At 38.7% G+C, this 16,294-nt stretch overlaps 1 protein-coding gene across 1 annotated transcript in view; it reads right to left on the bottom strand.

Moving 5' to 3' along the window:
• CTNNA2 (catenin alpha 2) overlaps positions 1–16,294 on the bottom strand; it is a 407,233-nt gene that overhangs the window by 379,225 nt on the left and 11,714 nt on the right. The window contains exons 2-4 of the mRNA XM_039383431.1: positions 8,779–8,945; positions 4,924–5,043; positions 1,987–2,253 (exon numbers count right to left, since the gene is read on the bottom strand). Of these exons, the coding sequence (XP_039239365.1) occupies positions 1,987–2,253; positions 4,924–5,043; positions 8,779–8,937 (546 nt within the window). The 5' untranslated portion in view covers positions 8,938–8,945. The remainder of the gene's footprint in view (positions 1–1,986; positions 2,254–4,923; positions 5,044–8,778; positions 8,946–16,294) is intronic.

Consider the following 16,294-nt stretch of genomic DNA (forward strand, 5'->3'; position numbering starts at 1 on the left):
AGAACACTGGTTCTGAAATCTGAAATAAGGAATGCTGAGAAGTGTTAAATATTATGGGGAAAAATGTAAACTTATTTTGAATATAGCAGAATTATCTTGTCATATAATCCAGGGTTTAGTAAGCACTTCATACCAAATACAAACTGATCTCAATCAATATGACTGATACTGCAAAATAAATACTCTGTAAAATTATTTTCACTAGAAAACACAAACTTTGTTTCCCTTGTTGAGGTAATATACTGCCACTATCAAAATAAAACATATTTCTCCACCACCTTTGTACTTATGACATAGTTTCACTAGTCTGGTAATTTTTCTTTCTTGCTTGCTTGTATAACACAAAGGTAAATTCACAATCATCCCACCATCACAGCTACAAATTTTGACTTTCCCTGGAGCTTCAGAAATATCATCTCTGTTGCAGAAGTAGGTGTGAATAAATCTCATTCGACAGCTAAGCAGTGAGTTAGAAAATAGATAAAATAATAGTTTTAATCTCTTTATCCCCAGTAAGTCAGAGGAGAAACTTTTCACTCAGTTTCCCAAAATTAGAAAGAGAAAATCCCCCAAAAAGGCTGCTTTTTCACACATAACTGTGAACAAAACACAATACTATGAATATACATCCCCCATAAGCATTCATGATGCCTGCAACATCATGAAAAGTGGAAAACACTTTACCTGAGGAGAAAAATGATGAATATTCTCATAAAGAGGCCAGGGACAATATCAGATGTCTCGCATAGTCTTCACTACATTTATTTTCACTAAGCACAACGACTCCCTTTGCATTGAACATCAGCCTTTTCCAGAAGGCAGCAGCAGTATCATCAGTTTGGGGCTGAGATGTCACATGTTTTCTCTCCCTGTTTGTCAAACCTTTGCTGCCCATAACGTGCAAAGTCCCACACAAAAGCCAGAGTACAATCAGACCACACAGGAATATTATTCCCAGGATCTTACCAACAAGGGACCTGTGAGCTGAGAAGACCCTGAAAGCCATGCAGAATTCCTGAAATCTTGACCCACAATAACTGTGCAGGAAAAACCATGGATGCAAGAATAGATGCAGATGATAAGCCCAGTCCAACATACCATGAGATAAACCACCTCCACTTTCAGCCTTAAATCCAGCAGGATTGAGTAGCTCCTGACTGCATGTGACAGAAGCTTTTATTGTACCCTTGCTCATTAATTCAAGTCAAGAGGACAGCATTCCCTAATAACAATTTTAGCAAACTCTTGCCCTAAGTCAGAATGAAAGAGAAAAATATTTTCAGAGACTGTCTGCAGGTTTCTTGTGGGGTTTTTTTCACTTTCTAAAGAATAATCCTCAAATGTGAGATAAGGAAAAATCATCAGACAGGACTGGCAACGAAATTAACAGTTAAACAATTAACTGTCAAGAAAGTTGCTTAAGTAGAACTGTATCTATTGCTGGAAGAGAGGTCGCAGCACTTTGCCTGCAGCTGAACTGACTGCTATCAACCATGTTTGAGAGATGCTTTTTCCATATCTTTGATTAACATAATTCATGATTCAAGCTGAATGTTAATGTTTCCAAGATGCTGAGCTGCATCACCATGTTCATTTTTTTTGTCTTGTCTGGCTCACTTGCCAGACAAACAGGATTTGACCATTCAACCAACACCAAATCTTGGTCACAAAACTAAACTGCCAGACTAACCAAACTTTGCACTATTTAGAACTATGTAGCTGGATTTGTCAAGGACACTAGGGATAAAGAGAACTTCTTTCTCTCTATCCCAGCCACTCCATATGAGCACAAATAACTCCTTATAATTCCAGCCCACTAGCAAGCAAACAACTATTCCTCATTTAAAATAACACAAATCAACATTCGCCCTTTGCCTTTGCAGTCTGAGGAAATGGACCTGCATGAAAAGGGGAATTTGAGTCCTGTATAAGAACGACTTATTACATGAAGAAACCCTTCATTTCCCACGCCCTTCTGCTACTCACATCAAATTCATTCAGGGCAGCAGCAAGCTCTCCTATGCCAGTGTGGCCCTTGTTCTCGTCGGTGGGTGAGGTGGCCTGGGCGGCATTGGAGATCCCAGCAATGGCCTCCTGCACTTGCTTGAAGACGTAGTCCCTGTTGGCCCTCGTGGCTGCAACGTCGGGGTGACGGAGGAAGGCCTGGGACGCCGTGTACAGCATGGTGGCATTCTTCTTCAGAGCCCCTCGGGCTGCAGCCATCTCATCCCTGCAGTGAGGGTCCTTCAGCTCCTGCACAAAAACACAGAGTTTTCATAGAATCACAGAATAGTTTGGGTTGGAAGGAACCCTCAGCATCATCTTGTTCCAACCTTCCTGCCACAGGCAGGGACACCTTCCACTAGCCCAGGTTGCTCCAAGCCCCATCCAACCTGGCCTTGGACACTTCCAGGGATCCAGGGGCAGCCACAGCTTCTCTGGGCAACCTGTGCCAGGGCCTCACCACCCTCAGAGGGAAGAATTTCTTCCTGATATCTAATCTATGCTCTTACCCAGCTTAAAGCCCTTCCCCCTCATCCTTTCACCACATACCCTTGTAAATAATCTTGCCTCATCTTTCCTGTAAGTTCCCTTCAGGTACTGGAAGGCCACAATTAGGTCACCCCAAGGCTTCTCACCTCCAGGCTGAGCAATCCCAATTCTTCCAGCCTTTCCTCATAGCAGAGGTGCTCCATCCCTCTAATCATTCCAGAGGCCTCCTCTGGACTCGCTCCAACAGCTCCACGCCCTTCCCTGTGCTGTTGTTCCCCAGACCTGGAGGCAGCTCTGCAGGTGGGGTCTCACCTGAGCGGGGCAAAGGGACAGAATCTCCCCCTCCCCTGTTGCCCACGCTGTGGGCTTCCTGGGCTGTAAGTTGTAATTTGCAGTTGTAAATGTAAGTCCTTGTGTTAGAACGTGTTGCCTCAGGTATCCACAGATAAACACCGTCTGGTGGTTTTGCAGAGAGGGAATCAATGACAGAATCCACCACAAATCACAGAAAGAATTCCCCCCTCCTGCCCAAGGAAGTCCAGTCCTTCCGTGTAGCTACAACTGTTACATACTGCCCACAGTATCTCACAAAGAGTCCACACACTTCCCTTATGCAAAAACCCACCAAAAATTTATATAAAACATTCAAAGTTACTCTTCCTGATCGACTGGATTTGGTCTGCTCATTCCATAAAGGCAATGTGAGTGCAACAATCCTGTTGCAGCAAGTGCCTTATTTTTCTAAATGCTATACCCACATCCTTCACACAATTATCATAAGGTAGACTTTTAAAAAATTATCAAAATAATAATATTTCCTAGATGAATACGATTTTAGCTCTTACAGACCTAGAAAATGTACCTCTCACTTTTTTTAGCCTTTCCTTCATATTTTGCTCTATTCTTCATACCATGTAGTGTTTGTCTCTTTTGTATATGACATATATTTTCTTTTATTTCCCCTGACAACAAGAATCAGATATTGCACAATATGTTGCCAGAATAAGATGGTACTGTATTATTGTTGATCCAGGTTTTTTCAATTATAGGGTACATCACATTGTCCTTGAAACCCTTTGAAATATTAGTTAAGATAGTCCTAACAATATCCACGAGGGATAACAAAACATTATTACTTCTATTTAAAACTACGAATAAAGAAGTCTGGAGAGCTGAACAGTTTACTTATGTTCACATATAGAATCTGTTGCAAACACTGAAAAACAACCCAGATATTCTGGATTTAGAGGTTCCACCCATGGATTAATTTCAGCCACATGTGTTTCTAAAAAATTTATCAGGCTAGAAAACATGAAGGAAAATCTATGAACATCTTAGTAGTATGTTCTAAGGCTGTCAAGATTTTCCAGTTATATGGAAAATTTTATTGGTATTATGAAAATGCATCTTAAGAAAATTTTAAGAGATTTATAACTTAGATTTTTTTATCATACCTCCAATAAGAACTTAAAAGATATAAACCATTCATAAGCTTTCACATTTTTCTCTTTTTTGCCATATTTGTAACTGTAGCTCCACAGGGGAAGTGTCTGAACATACAGAAGAGCACTGTTCATAAAGTGACTAGATTTTACATTTGTAACTTATTTCATTTCAGTAGAACTTTGAAAATGCTACTTTTCATTAAAAACAAACAAACAAACAAACAAAAAAACCCCACTATCATGAAGTAAACTGCCATTACTGTAATTCAGAAAATAAGGTAAATAGGCAGAGGACTATGGAAAGCCAGTTTTCCAAATCTGGTGTGCCATGTACAAAGATGACATATCTCTGAATTATTGGTGGTATTCAAATACAACTGAAGTTGGAGAGACCTTATACAACTCCACAGTGACAGCACTGTCTTATGAAGAACAGTGTGCAGGAGAAAGTTTTCTTTATTGCAAAGTTGTACAATTGCAGACCTCGAACAAATGTTATCATGAATTTCTGGTCTTTTTTTCAGTTGCCTTAGCAATGAATAAATAGGATGGAGCACTTGGTTTTTTAAATATCTGGAAATTAATATAAATGGTTTTAAACACAAAGTAGATTTCTGTTCCTCATGAATTTTAATTGTACTAAACTACCAAAAAGCTTTGGTAGTGCTTTACCAGCTGTCAGAGGGACCTGAGATCTGCATAGGTTAGAATTAAATGGGAATAATCATCAAATGAAAACTATCCTTAACCTCCTGAATCACTGGCCTTTTCACTCCTCAATCTGTTATTAACTGAAGCTGCTTGAAAAGTACTCTAAAAGAAGCTGTACTTTTGGAAAGCTTCATCACATTCAAAAATAATCAGCCTGATTAAATTACAGGCCATGACACAGCAATCGCTCACTGCACATTTAAAACCAGGCTTGGACATAAAATACAAGACCTTCAGAACCAAGACAGACTTTCTCAACCCCTCAGGGACTCACCTGTTGTCGTCTGGCAGCCACATAGTTCAGTTTTACCATCTCCTTCCCAAATTCCTTGAAGCGATTCGCTAAATCTTGCTCATTTGTTGCATTTTTCACTGCTTCTAGTGCTTCCTCTACCTACAAAATAATACATCAGATGTGTCAGCACTTTAATCTGGGTGCACTTTTGACAAATGTGTAACTGTTCCACCCAACACTCTTTATTACATGGACCCAATTTAGCTTTTACATCCATCACTGTACATTTGCTCTATGATAGTCTGACCAACTTTAATTAGATTTCTTTAATGGAGCAGCTGTCATTCTCCATTACTTTCCCTTTACCATGCTCTGAGATCATGTAAAACCAATGTAAAAGGCATAACTGTATTAATTTCTCCACTCAGCACTTATCAGATGAAATATTTAATATCTGTGGATTTTAAAACAAAATAGATGAATATGCTCTTGATGTGTGGCAGAGGCTTTATGGGAAAACAAAGGGAAATTATTAATTCTGGACAGGAAATAGAATTTTAAAAGGAAACTCAAACTTACCATTAAGATTTAAATTTGCCCTGATAAATTCAAACCATTTTTGTGAAATAAATGATATCTTCAACCCAGAATATATGTCTTATTTCTTTTTTCCCAGCTCTCGGCTTTCCTTTTTTAGTTATGTAACACTGAGAAAAGAATCTACCCAAGAAAACACACCTGCAGTTACTCAGTCATGCTGAGCAGGCAAAGATGTAAAACCCCCGTTGTACCAACAAGTTAATCCACCAAATCTATTGTGAATCTTTACCTTATGCACAGCAAGAAAAAATATCTGAAGGCATAAAATGCTCTATTCATGCATTAAGGTAAGGGAAACTTTACTGTGACAAGATGGGTATTCAATGCTGTATTTCTCTCCCTCACAAGATAAAAGTGCAATTCCAAGCAAAAAGATTGAGAACTGAAAAGATTCTACTGATCCTTCTTTCTAAAAGCTATTGCTGCAATTCATGACAACGTGAATAACAAATCTTCACCTCAAAGAGAAATTGGGATGGGGACACGGTCCTGGGCAAGAGCAGAGGTTTGCAGCTCTCCAAAGGCTCCTGGGAACCTCTAAATTCAGCAGTAGCTGGTGTCTAATATTTTAGAAAGGCAAAATTATGTACAGAACCTGCCTTTTTATTGGTTTAGTTGCTCCATGTTTTCCTACCAGTGAGAGGGAATATTTTACTTTGAGCTTTTACCTCCTTACTGCAGATTTACCAAATTACAGGGCAGTGGAGTAGCAAACTCATACATTTCTATTGGAAAATGCATAATTCAAGCACATAAATTCATAGCTCTTATGTTGGAAATTATAAACTGAGTCTGAGACTTATAAGTTACAAGCTTATCCAGAATCCAAATTACCTCTTCCTTTACTCTTCGAAAGAACAGCAGTTTTTAAAAATTAACTGTCTGCCTTACCAATAACACAAATAACAAAAGCACTACTCCATTAACTAATTTGTTCTTGCGGAATTTCTTGCAAAATATGAACATTTTCCTTTCATATGAAGAAGCATTTACATTAAACTGCCTGAGATTTTCACCTTTAGTATGTTTGTTATGCTGAGCACAGGCATGACAAACTGACACACATTCCCCTAAGCCCTGCTAGCTCCATATTAAATCATATTGCTGAACAATTTGTTATAGATTCTCCTCTGATAATCAGATTTCAAAAGATGCTGATCATACTCTGTCGTGTCAGTCAGGGCTCAAGCCCACGAAACCAGTTATGAGAAGTATTAGAAAGGACAGGAGCACAAGTTCCCCTTTAATTGTATTTTCATTTGTATTGTTATTATAATTTCTTTTTTATAAATTCATATTGGAGCAAGTTCTCAATCCTCAAGAAAACACAACTTCACTCAACTGTACAGATGTGTTCTTCTGATTAAATAGCAAGGAGGTAATTAAAATACTCATAGTTCTCTGCATGCATGATCACAGACAGTACTGGTACATGAGGGCTTTTTATGAGTGTTACAAAAGCTCCTGCAATAACCACTGTTCCTAATTTTAGTTATGCAAAAACTACCCTGAAAGCAATGACCAAGTGTCCTTCCAGAAAGCATCTGCATCTATTCCCTCTAAAACATTAATTAAAATGCCCTATTTCCTGGAAGTCTTTGACAAGCTTTCAGAGAAAACTGATTACAGTACAATTCAGTATAAGGCAGGGTTCAGTACTTTGACATGGAGAATTATTTTAGCTCATTGATTTTATGGTTAACTTACACCAGTCTTTGAAAGTTACCTTTGAGTCAATATAAGATCTGTTCCTTCCCCAATTTTGTATCCCATAACCATTTTTTCTCCCCAGTAATTTCATTTTTATTTGTTTAAAACTAGTTAGCACTAAAAAAATGGTAAGATAAACATATTTATACGTTCAGTCCTCAGAAATAAATTATCCTTTTTAGCCTGAAAATAAAAATGAAAGTCAACATTGAATTTTGCTGAAAAAACCCAGAGATTGCTGTTTTTTTTGAAAACAGAATTCACAATATTATTGGATAAATGCAAAGATTACAAACCACACTGCCCCTGCAAATCTAGGGTGCAAACTGTGTAAGTAAATACACCCACTTACAAACCAGTATTGGACATTTGTGTTTTCCATAACACAGTACCCTGCTGTAAAACAAAAAAACAAATCTCGGATGTGAGAACAACATTCCTCATCGCCTGCGAAAGAGCTGGAATACAACTCTTCAACATAATGTTCAGAAAAAAAACCTGTTGTTTACGATATTCAAGTGTTAGCCTTGCTAGGAAAAGACTGCTTGAATTACAGTTGCGTGGAGCATTTTAGCAAGGGAAAACTTAAAAAGCATATTTGAGAGAGACACTGCTTACACTGCACAGAACCAGGGCCACGTGCTGACAACCACGAGAGCAGCACTTTGCTCATCAGAGCAGAGCTCACTAGAACCTGTGCTGAAAAATCGGCCTTTTTCTTATGGAAACTGTTTTCCAACTGTTCAGGTTATCTGCACAGTTTGCAAGTTGAAGGGTTCTCGCTGTTTTTCTAGAACATCTATCGCTGTGCAGCTGAATCTGTTAAAAGAAGCAGCTCCCCATCTCCTCTGCTAAACTCACACAGGCAACTCTGCAGGCTTTAAATATTCTGTATGTGCTTTTCTACACCATCTCGTTTTGTTTCAGAGGGTTTTGTTGATTTGTTTATGCAATAAAAGTGTAATACTCCAATAGCTAGGGAAAAAAAAATTCCAGTTTCAACTAGATAGTCTTTTAATGTTCCTGAATAAAAACGTGAATGGTGGCAGCCAAAAGTGAATACAAACCCTTCACAAACTATCTAGCAATGTTTAATTCCTCTTTATTCTACTCTTCCTCTCTAATGACTGATTATAAGCTGTACTATTGTCTCACTTCAAATAAAACATTCAATCTTTTGACACACCCAGATGTCAAGCAGAGAAAAAAAGAAAAGTAGGTAACTATAGTACTTAAACTCTGCCACAAGATAGCAATGCTTGACAAGTACTGAGAGAGTAACCACTGGGAGAAGATGTGAGGTGAGTACACACTCCTGTTCAGTTCACAGCTGTTTAACAGCCAAATCAGTCCAGTCACTGAAGATATCTGACCAATTTTGGTTTAAGTCTCCAAATATTAAGTCGTGCAAAATTAAAAAACGAATGAGACTAATACAGAAATGTGTTATGATCTCTTATCAGCACTTGAAGAAAAAGCAGCGAAGAGTAAGGAATTCTGACAGTTATATTCGTAACTGATTTATTCCCCGTTTTTCTACACACAAAGCATGCAAACCCAAGAGAGAAGGTGAAGAACGCCTACAATCTTCAGGTGTGAGAGAAGCCTCATGACATCAGCCATGTCAGCCAGGATGAGGAGGCGGGTGACAGCCGAGAGCAGGGCCCGGGCTGCCCTCACCATGGTGCCCCTCTTCACCGAGGAGCAGGGGTCGTCGGCGAACTCCGAGGAGGCAATTCGCATGGTTTCTCCTAGAAAGGAAAACACACACGGGAAATAAATGAGGTTTTAGCCTTGGTGGTTTTTGTTTTTTTTTTTTTCCCAGAAAGTATAAACAGTTCACTAAATAAAGTAAGTGATGTTAAGAAAAAAATCATGGGTTGGCAGGGACTTTAAAGACCATCCAGTTCCAACCCCCTGCCATGGGCAGGGACACCTTCCACTAGCCCAGGTTGCTCCAAGCTCCATCCAACCTGGCCATGAACACTTCAGGGATGGGGAAGCCACAGCTTCTCTGGGCAACCTGTGCCAGGACCTGACCACTTTCACAGGCAAGAATTCCTTCCCAGTATTCCATCTAACCCTGCCCTCTGGTAGTGGGAAGCCATTCCCCCTCGTCCTGTCATTCCAGGCCCTTGTCCAAAGTCCCTCTCCAGCTCTCCTGGAGCTCTTTCAGGTACTGGAAGGCTGCAATTAGGTCTTCCCAAAGCTTTCTCTTCTCCAGGCTGAACAACCCTAACTCTCCCAGGTTGTCATCATAGATTTTATCTCAACCCAATGAGATTTTACATTAACCCAAACTTTGCTATTATTGAAAATAAAACGAATCTTGTTAGTCTCCAGTGCAGAAATTCAGAAAGAAAGTACTGCTAATGTGAAATTAAAGCATATTTACATTGCTTTTAAGACCATTATAACAACATTCAAAAAAATCCCAGATGGCACAACTTCCCATAAGACAATGCAAATAGTGGGGGAGAGACTTAAGACAGCCACAGTGAATAATTCCCATCAGAATTCTTTTCCTTATTACATTTACCGCTAGGACTGCATGTTCATATTATAATTTGTGTGCAGTGCATCTTAGATGATAAGCTGATAATATACAATTTCAGTAGAAAAATTCAAACAGCACATTTCTAAGGCTACATACCCCTCTTATCTTTCCAAAATGTTGGCAAAACTCTCAAAGGATTTCCTCGGAGACAACGAACAAAAAATCATTGTCAGACAAAGAAAACAAAACAAATTTCTAAACGTGGTTAAATGTTACACTGCTCAAGCATCACAGAGTCAAAGCTCTGGGTACCTGCTCTCTGAAGAGAAACAAGTTTCTGCAGAGGAGGAAGAACACAGTTTGCTGTCCCTGCCATCCCATGCATTTAACCTGTGTGCAAAAGATCACTGAAACTAAGAGCAAGGAACTCTGAGGCCAAAAAGATCCATATACAAAGACACACAGGCTTCAAATCAAACACTTATTAAAAAAATTTACCAATAAGTCCTGGCTGAGAGTGTGCTAAAAATAGAGAATGATTTGTTGTTGTTGTTAGTTGTTTTTTTTTTTTTTTGAATCAGTAACTCAAAATATTTCACGTGAAAGGAAAGGTTGAGAGCAACCACAGAACAGCTGAGAGTCCAACAGCTGAACAAGAGTTAGATGTGAGTTTCCTAACCTGAGAATTTGATCCCAGTGGATGACTGGATTCATCTAACCAGTTTAACAATTGGGAAGGCATTATCTTCCCTTTGGTTAATTATTGAAGGAAACCAACTATCACAGCTCTGTGTAGAAAGTTTGCTCCAATTCGCCCTCTCAGAGCACACTGAGCTGACTGACCCCAAGGGGATACACACAACTGCCTGAAATCCCAGCAAGGCTTTCCCTTATTTAAGCTCTAAGTTGGATTCAGATGAGATGGAAGTGATTGTAAGCATCCAGAAATAAAACTTTTTAATATGAAAGTAGTGAATTTCAGGTGTATCCAAGAGGAAATAGAGGCCAAAGCAAGATTTGGATTTTGGAATCAGATGCCTGCAAAATAACTTCCATTTTGGTACTGAAGGGATTTTACCATTTTCTGCCAAATTACCAGTCTGTAACTTCAGGTAAGCATTTATACTGAAATATGAAAGAAGGAAATAATGTTTGGTAATCGGTCAGTGGCACCAGGAAAGCAAGCAGGAAAATTATCTTCTTAGGCTGGACTATCCAAGGAAAAAAATAGTAAATCAACACTGGTGGACAGCAGGAAAACATAAGGAGAGTCAAAAAAAAAAAACCAGTTAAAAAAATCTGGATTACTTATTTAACCCCAGAAAGCTCAAGTTACGTGAAATAAATAAAAAAAAAGTAGAAAGTATTAAATGAACATAATCAAATAAGCAAATCAAAAAAGTATTAATATAAAAGTTCAAAACTGTTTAAAACTTTTAAAGATCTAGTAGTTCATAATTTAAAATCTAATAGCCTAGAAAACTGGTATTTATAGAGAGGAAGCTCATCTGTCTCAGTGCCAATTAACATATTTTAATCCTTGTACAGCAATGGTATCAAACCACTCTTAGGCTAAAGGTAATGCTGGAGCTTCAGCTAGTCCAATTATTTTTTCAGAAAAACCTCTTTATCTGGAAAAAACCAACCCTCCACTGAGTCACCCATTTCTTTCCAAATTCATTTCAAGTTGTTCTGTAATCTATATTAAATTACTTTCAGGGAAAATTAGGTCAATGCAAGAAACGCAGACATCTGAAGTCATCAGGTCTGCTTCCCTGCCACTGCAGTCAATCATGTCATAATAGAATTAATAATAATCTTAATATGATAATAGCTACACTCAAAAACTTATCAGGCTTCCATCTTAGAAACAGCTCAGACATTTAACCCCAATTAATCCTATGTGAAGTAGGAAAGTGATTCTAAAATGAACTCCAGAACCTGACAGGTTCTTTCCATTACAGACACTTTAATGCCATGCTGCCTGTATTTATAGATAATTTATATCCATTTCTTCTCATGCCCTATCTGTCCTTCAATCTCACTAAGTGTTCTTCTTCCACCTTTATTCCCGTTGTCCCTTCTTCACTTTGTGCATTTTTGTGACGAGCCCTGACAGATTAAAAGCAGTATTTCAGTCCCCTCTAATTGCACGGAATATCCATTCCAATAATCGTTCCAGCAGCCCCACGAAACAATTCTGTTTCTGGAGTAGAAATGATAAGAACTGCAGTTTTCTAGGACATATCATTTGCAGCTACGAGAAATCCTTCGTAGAGTCACAGAATATCCTGGGCTGGAAAGGATCTGTAGGGATCACTGAGTCCAACCCCTGGTTCTCCACAGGACCAGCCCCAAGAGTCACACCATGTTGCCCAAACACTTCCTGAGCTCTGTCAGGCTTGGTGCTGTGACCACTGCCCTGGGGAGCTTGTTCCAGTGCCCCACCACCCCCCTGGAGGAAGAACATTTTCCTAATATCCAACCCAAACCTTCCCTGTTAGAAAGTGATTTAAAAGGGATTTTAGAAAACCTGGAACATTCAGTGGAGAAAGCCCCTACTAGCCACATAAGAAATGCTGATCTTAAAAGAAGGGAACAAAATAAAACCAAAAAAACACCCAAGTTAAAACCAAACCCAATAAAAAAATACCAATCACAAAAAAACTAACAGTGAAATTCAGCTTCATTCCCAAATTTGAATGATTACCAGTAAATACCTGCAGGGAGAGTGCAGAGAGGACGGAACCAGGCTCTTCCCAGTGGTGCCCACTGACAGGACAAGGGGCAATGGGCACACACTGAGACACAGGAGGGTCACTGAGCATCAGGGAACAGTTTTGGTCTGTGAGGGTGATGGATGGAATTAGTTGTACAGGGATGTTTTGGAGTTTCCATCCTCAGAAATATTCCAAATCTGTCTGGACACAGTCCTGGGCACTGGGCTCCGTGTGGCCCCAAAGGGGGATGGACCAGAGGATTTCCAGAGGTCCCTTCCACCCTCAGCCATTCTCTGATCCCATGAACCTGACAAGAGCCACACCCCAAGCCACGTTCCTGCACCTGAGCAATGGCTAAAAAGAGGTGTCCATTGTTATTTGGCTTCTGGGATCTCATCAGCTTGAGAAGGTTCAAACCTACAGCTCCTGTCTCCCAGCATGTGATCAAACCACTTCCCCTGCCCTGAGGGGATTTAACTGGGGACCTGCTCTCCTTCCTTGAGGGGAAATGTAAGAGATTTCACAGTAGTCACTTTCTAATAATAAAGTTACGGTACCTAGAAATGGAGTCTTTTAGACCTGATTCTCAAAAAAAAAAAACTTTCCCCTCAGATTTTCAAAATAAAATGTTGGTTTATTTTGGATATTAAATTCAGGCACTCATAGAACAGCAATGAAAGATGTCTTTGCATGTATTTCACCAGAATCACATGCACATAAAAGTCACCTGGTAACCTGGGTGAGGTAACTCGTGTGCTATGAGCTGAAAGACTGCTTTCAAAAAAATCAACGGTTGATTGCAAAGGTCACCAAAAAAAGGCTACTGGAACTTTGGGACTCATAAGCAGACTTAAAGGTAAACATTTACCTATAAAGCAAACAATGAACTAAGGCTTTTTTAAGGGTTAATACACAGAGGAAATGTCATTTTTCCAAAGCCTTGAAGTGTTTATTAAAACAGAGATAGAAGACAGGCACAAAGCAGCAATCCAGAGAACAGCTCTCATCAGCAGGGGATGCTGACAATACTCCAAACACCTGGAAATAATTAGTGGAACAATGACAAATTGATTGGCTGCACCACTCCTGAGCAGTTCTCAGATGGAAGAAATTAATAAAGCTGTGGTCTAATTAATCAATCTCTTTCAGATTTTGGGTTTTGTTCAACACGCCCAAGATTAAAAAGATGCGACAACTGATCCGTGATCTAATTAAAGTATTTTAGAGGGCTCTCCTTGTAATTAGAGCAAAAGCATTGTTATGAAGCCATTCTAGATTATAATAGCATATAGACACAAACTGAGTTGCACATGCCATATTGAACAGTGATGATGACACTAAATGATGATGTGAAAGATCTGAATAACACATAATTCCTAATAGGGCATATTAAAATATAAGTAGGGTTTTTGTCCTTCCTTCATGGATGCTGTCTCACTATTCAAGCAAACAAAAGCAAACCCTTCAAGATGTAAAGATCTCCAATTTTATCCCATTTGGACTTGTCTAGAAACTCACAAAGCAGGTGAGTTCACGTGTCAACAGTCAAGTTTCTGGCTCGGGAATAATGAACTAAATCTGGTCTGGCGTGGTTGGTTTCCCACTGTCTATATTCCCCCTACCTTAATAATCATATTGATTATTTACCCCATCTCTTAAAAAAAACATGTTTTGTTTACAACACTTTAAAATCCATTCTCATAACTGAAAAGAGTTAATTTCAATATTAACCCCTATTTGACATTGTTAAAATGTGGGAAGTAATTTTTATTTTCATCCTATATATTTAATAGATATAAATATGCATTAAAAATTCTATTCAGAATTCCAAAAGCTTCACACCAATGGCTGTTAAATCTTCACCTCCCTTTTCCCTGATACTCTTCTTCTACATCTTTACTGTCACATCCCCTAAACCCACTTCCCCTTTCACTTGGTGCTGGGATTTGGTTCTCCATCTGTGGGAGAATGACCACTGTCCTCATCACATTAATGGATTTCAAGGCCAGAAAAGGCCACCTATGATGGAGCCTGATCTTTTCCCATCACATTCCAGCTCCTGGAGCTGTTTCTTTCTGGAACTGATTGTACAGATGATCTAGTTCACTTAAATTTGATGCACTTTACATTTGACATTTAGATGGAGCGATGGAAGATGAGTCACTCTGCATTTTAAAGCACAATGGATATCCTTAAATCTAATATGTATTTTAGATTCAATGTCCTTTTTTAGATCCAACAGCACACCATATCATTCACTTCCTACATCATTAAAATAGTCATTTTAATTAACCCAACCAATTCTTTCCTAAGGGAAGGTAAAATAGCAAGAATACAGAACTTTTAAGATACTTAATACAGAACTTTAAGATATTTAGCCACATGTCTATGACAATTGAAAACAATTATCCCACAAATGTTACATTTTAGAAAGAACTTTTCTAATTAATAGCCAGATTAATGGTGCATTTGAAACATTAATGATGCACTTAAGTACAATGAAACAATTTAATTTCAATTCAGAAGTAAATTGTTTGGGATGTGAGAATACATTAACATTTTAATCCCACTTTGTCTGCAGCCCTCAGCTACTCTATGGTAGTTGCAGAACTGCAACAAGAACATTCAAAATTGTTAGAATAGTTCATCACCTAAACAAGACACTACAGTGAAAAAGTGTTAGGGAAAGTTGCCAATTTTTTGGTGAACTGTGATTGGTAAATTTATTAAAATCATAATTGTAAAACAGGACTGAAATGAATGTAACTGACAGAGAAAAATCTGTGAGCCCTAGTGATTAAAGTCTTGAATTTAATCATTTAGTCGGTTTCTGCACAACAATGCATTCATATAAAGAAAATTGTGATTAATAAATATGATCGAACTGTACCAGGTATGGAAAGGAAGAACATTTGAAAAGCACACACAGTTTTCTTACAGAAGCATTCAGATTCCATCATTCTGGATCTCACTTCCATTCTGGGGCCTGAAGGGGCTGACAAATACTGTACAGCCAAGCAAATTCCAGGGTACATTCCATCTGTGCCCAAGGCACCGTGAACTAAGCTCAAAATCATAATTAGAATCAGTTCCATCACTCTCTATCATCACACTAATAAAAAATGCCCAATGAAGAGTTTAGTTGAAATTGATACTTTTTGAGATAAACTTCATTTCAAAGGGTTGATATTTTCCAGCAAGATGCATTTTCATAATAAAATTTAAAAAGAAATCCCAATGATCTGTGAAAACAGAGGGAGCAGCAAACTGCTAACAGGAATAATAAGCTCGTGGGAAGGATTGATGATGAGATTGATCAACCCAGTGGATTATCAGCTCTCTAGTTGTTTTAAGGGTCAGTTTTGTATCCTTGCTAATTTATGCTTTTCCTTACACTTAGATCCTGTCTCTGAATGCCTTGACACAAGCAGTAAGAGCAGCAGGGACCACCTGGCTCTGAAGAGAGCACATTTCCAAGCCCCACTGCAACCTGGATTAATATGTCAGCAGGTATTCACCCTGTTCTGAAGAGCCCAAGATAAAGGAAATGGGCAGACCCTGAAAATTATACAGGCATATGGCATATCCTTAACATCACTGTTAAAAATCTGGGGAGCAAACATGGTTAAAAGTAAATAAAGAGCTCTTCCGTGTGGGATTAAGAGAACGGGCACACTCATGTTGAAAAATTTAGGGGTTTGTGGCCAAGGCAGAAAAATAACAGCAGGAAAAATTTAAAGACAAAAATGGGAAAGGATACTCCACTGTGAGAGAGAATGAGAAAGGAGAAAAGCAGACCAAGGAGAGTATTCAGCACAGGAAATGTCTGTGGCACAAGCTTATGTTAAGAAAAAGATAAGAGAAAGCAACCAAGAATAAAAGG

Source organism: Pipra filicauda, unplaced genomic scaffold (genome assembly GCF_003945595.2).
Source record: "Pipra filicauda isolate LSUMZ 115617 unplaced genomic scaffold, ASM394559v2 scaffold30_size5312502_pilon, whole genome shotgun sequence".
Taxonomy (NCBI): Eukaryota; Metazoa; Chordata; class Aves; order Passeriformes; family Pipridae; genus Pipra; species Pipra filicauda.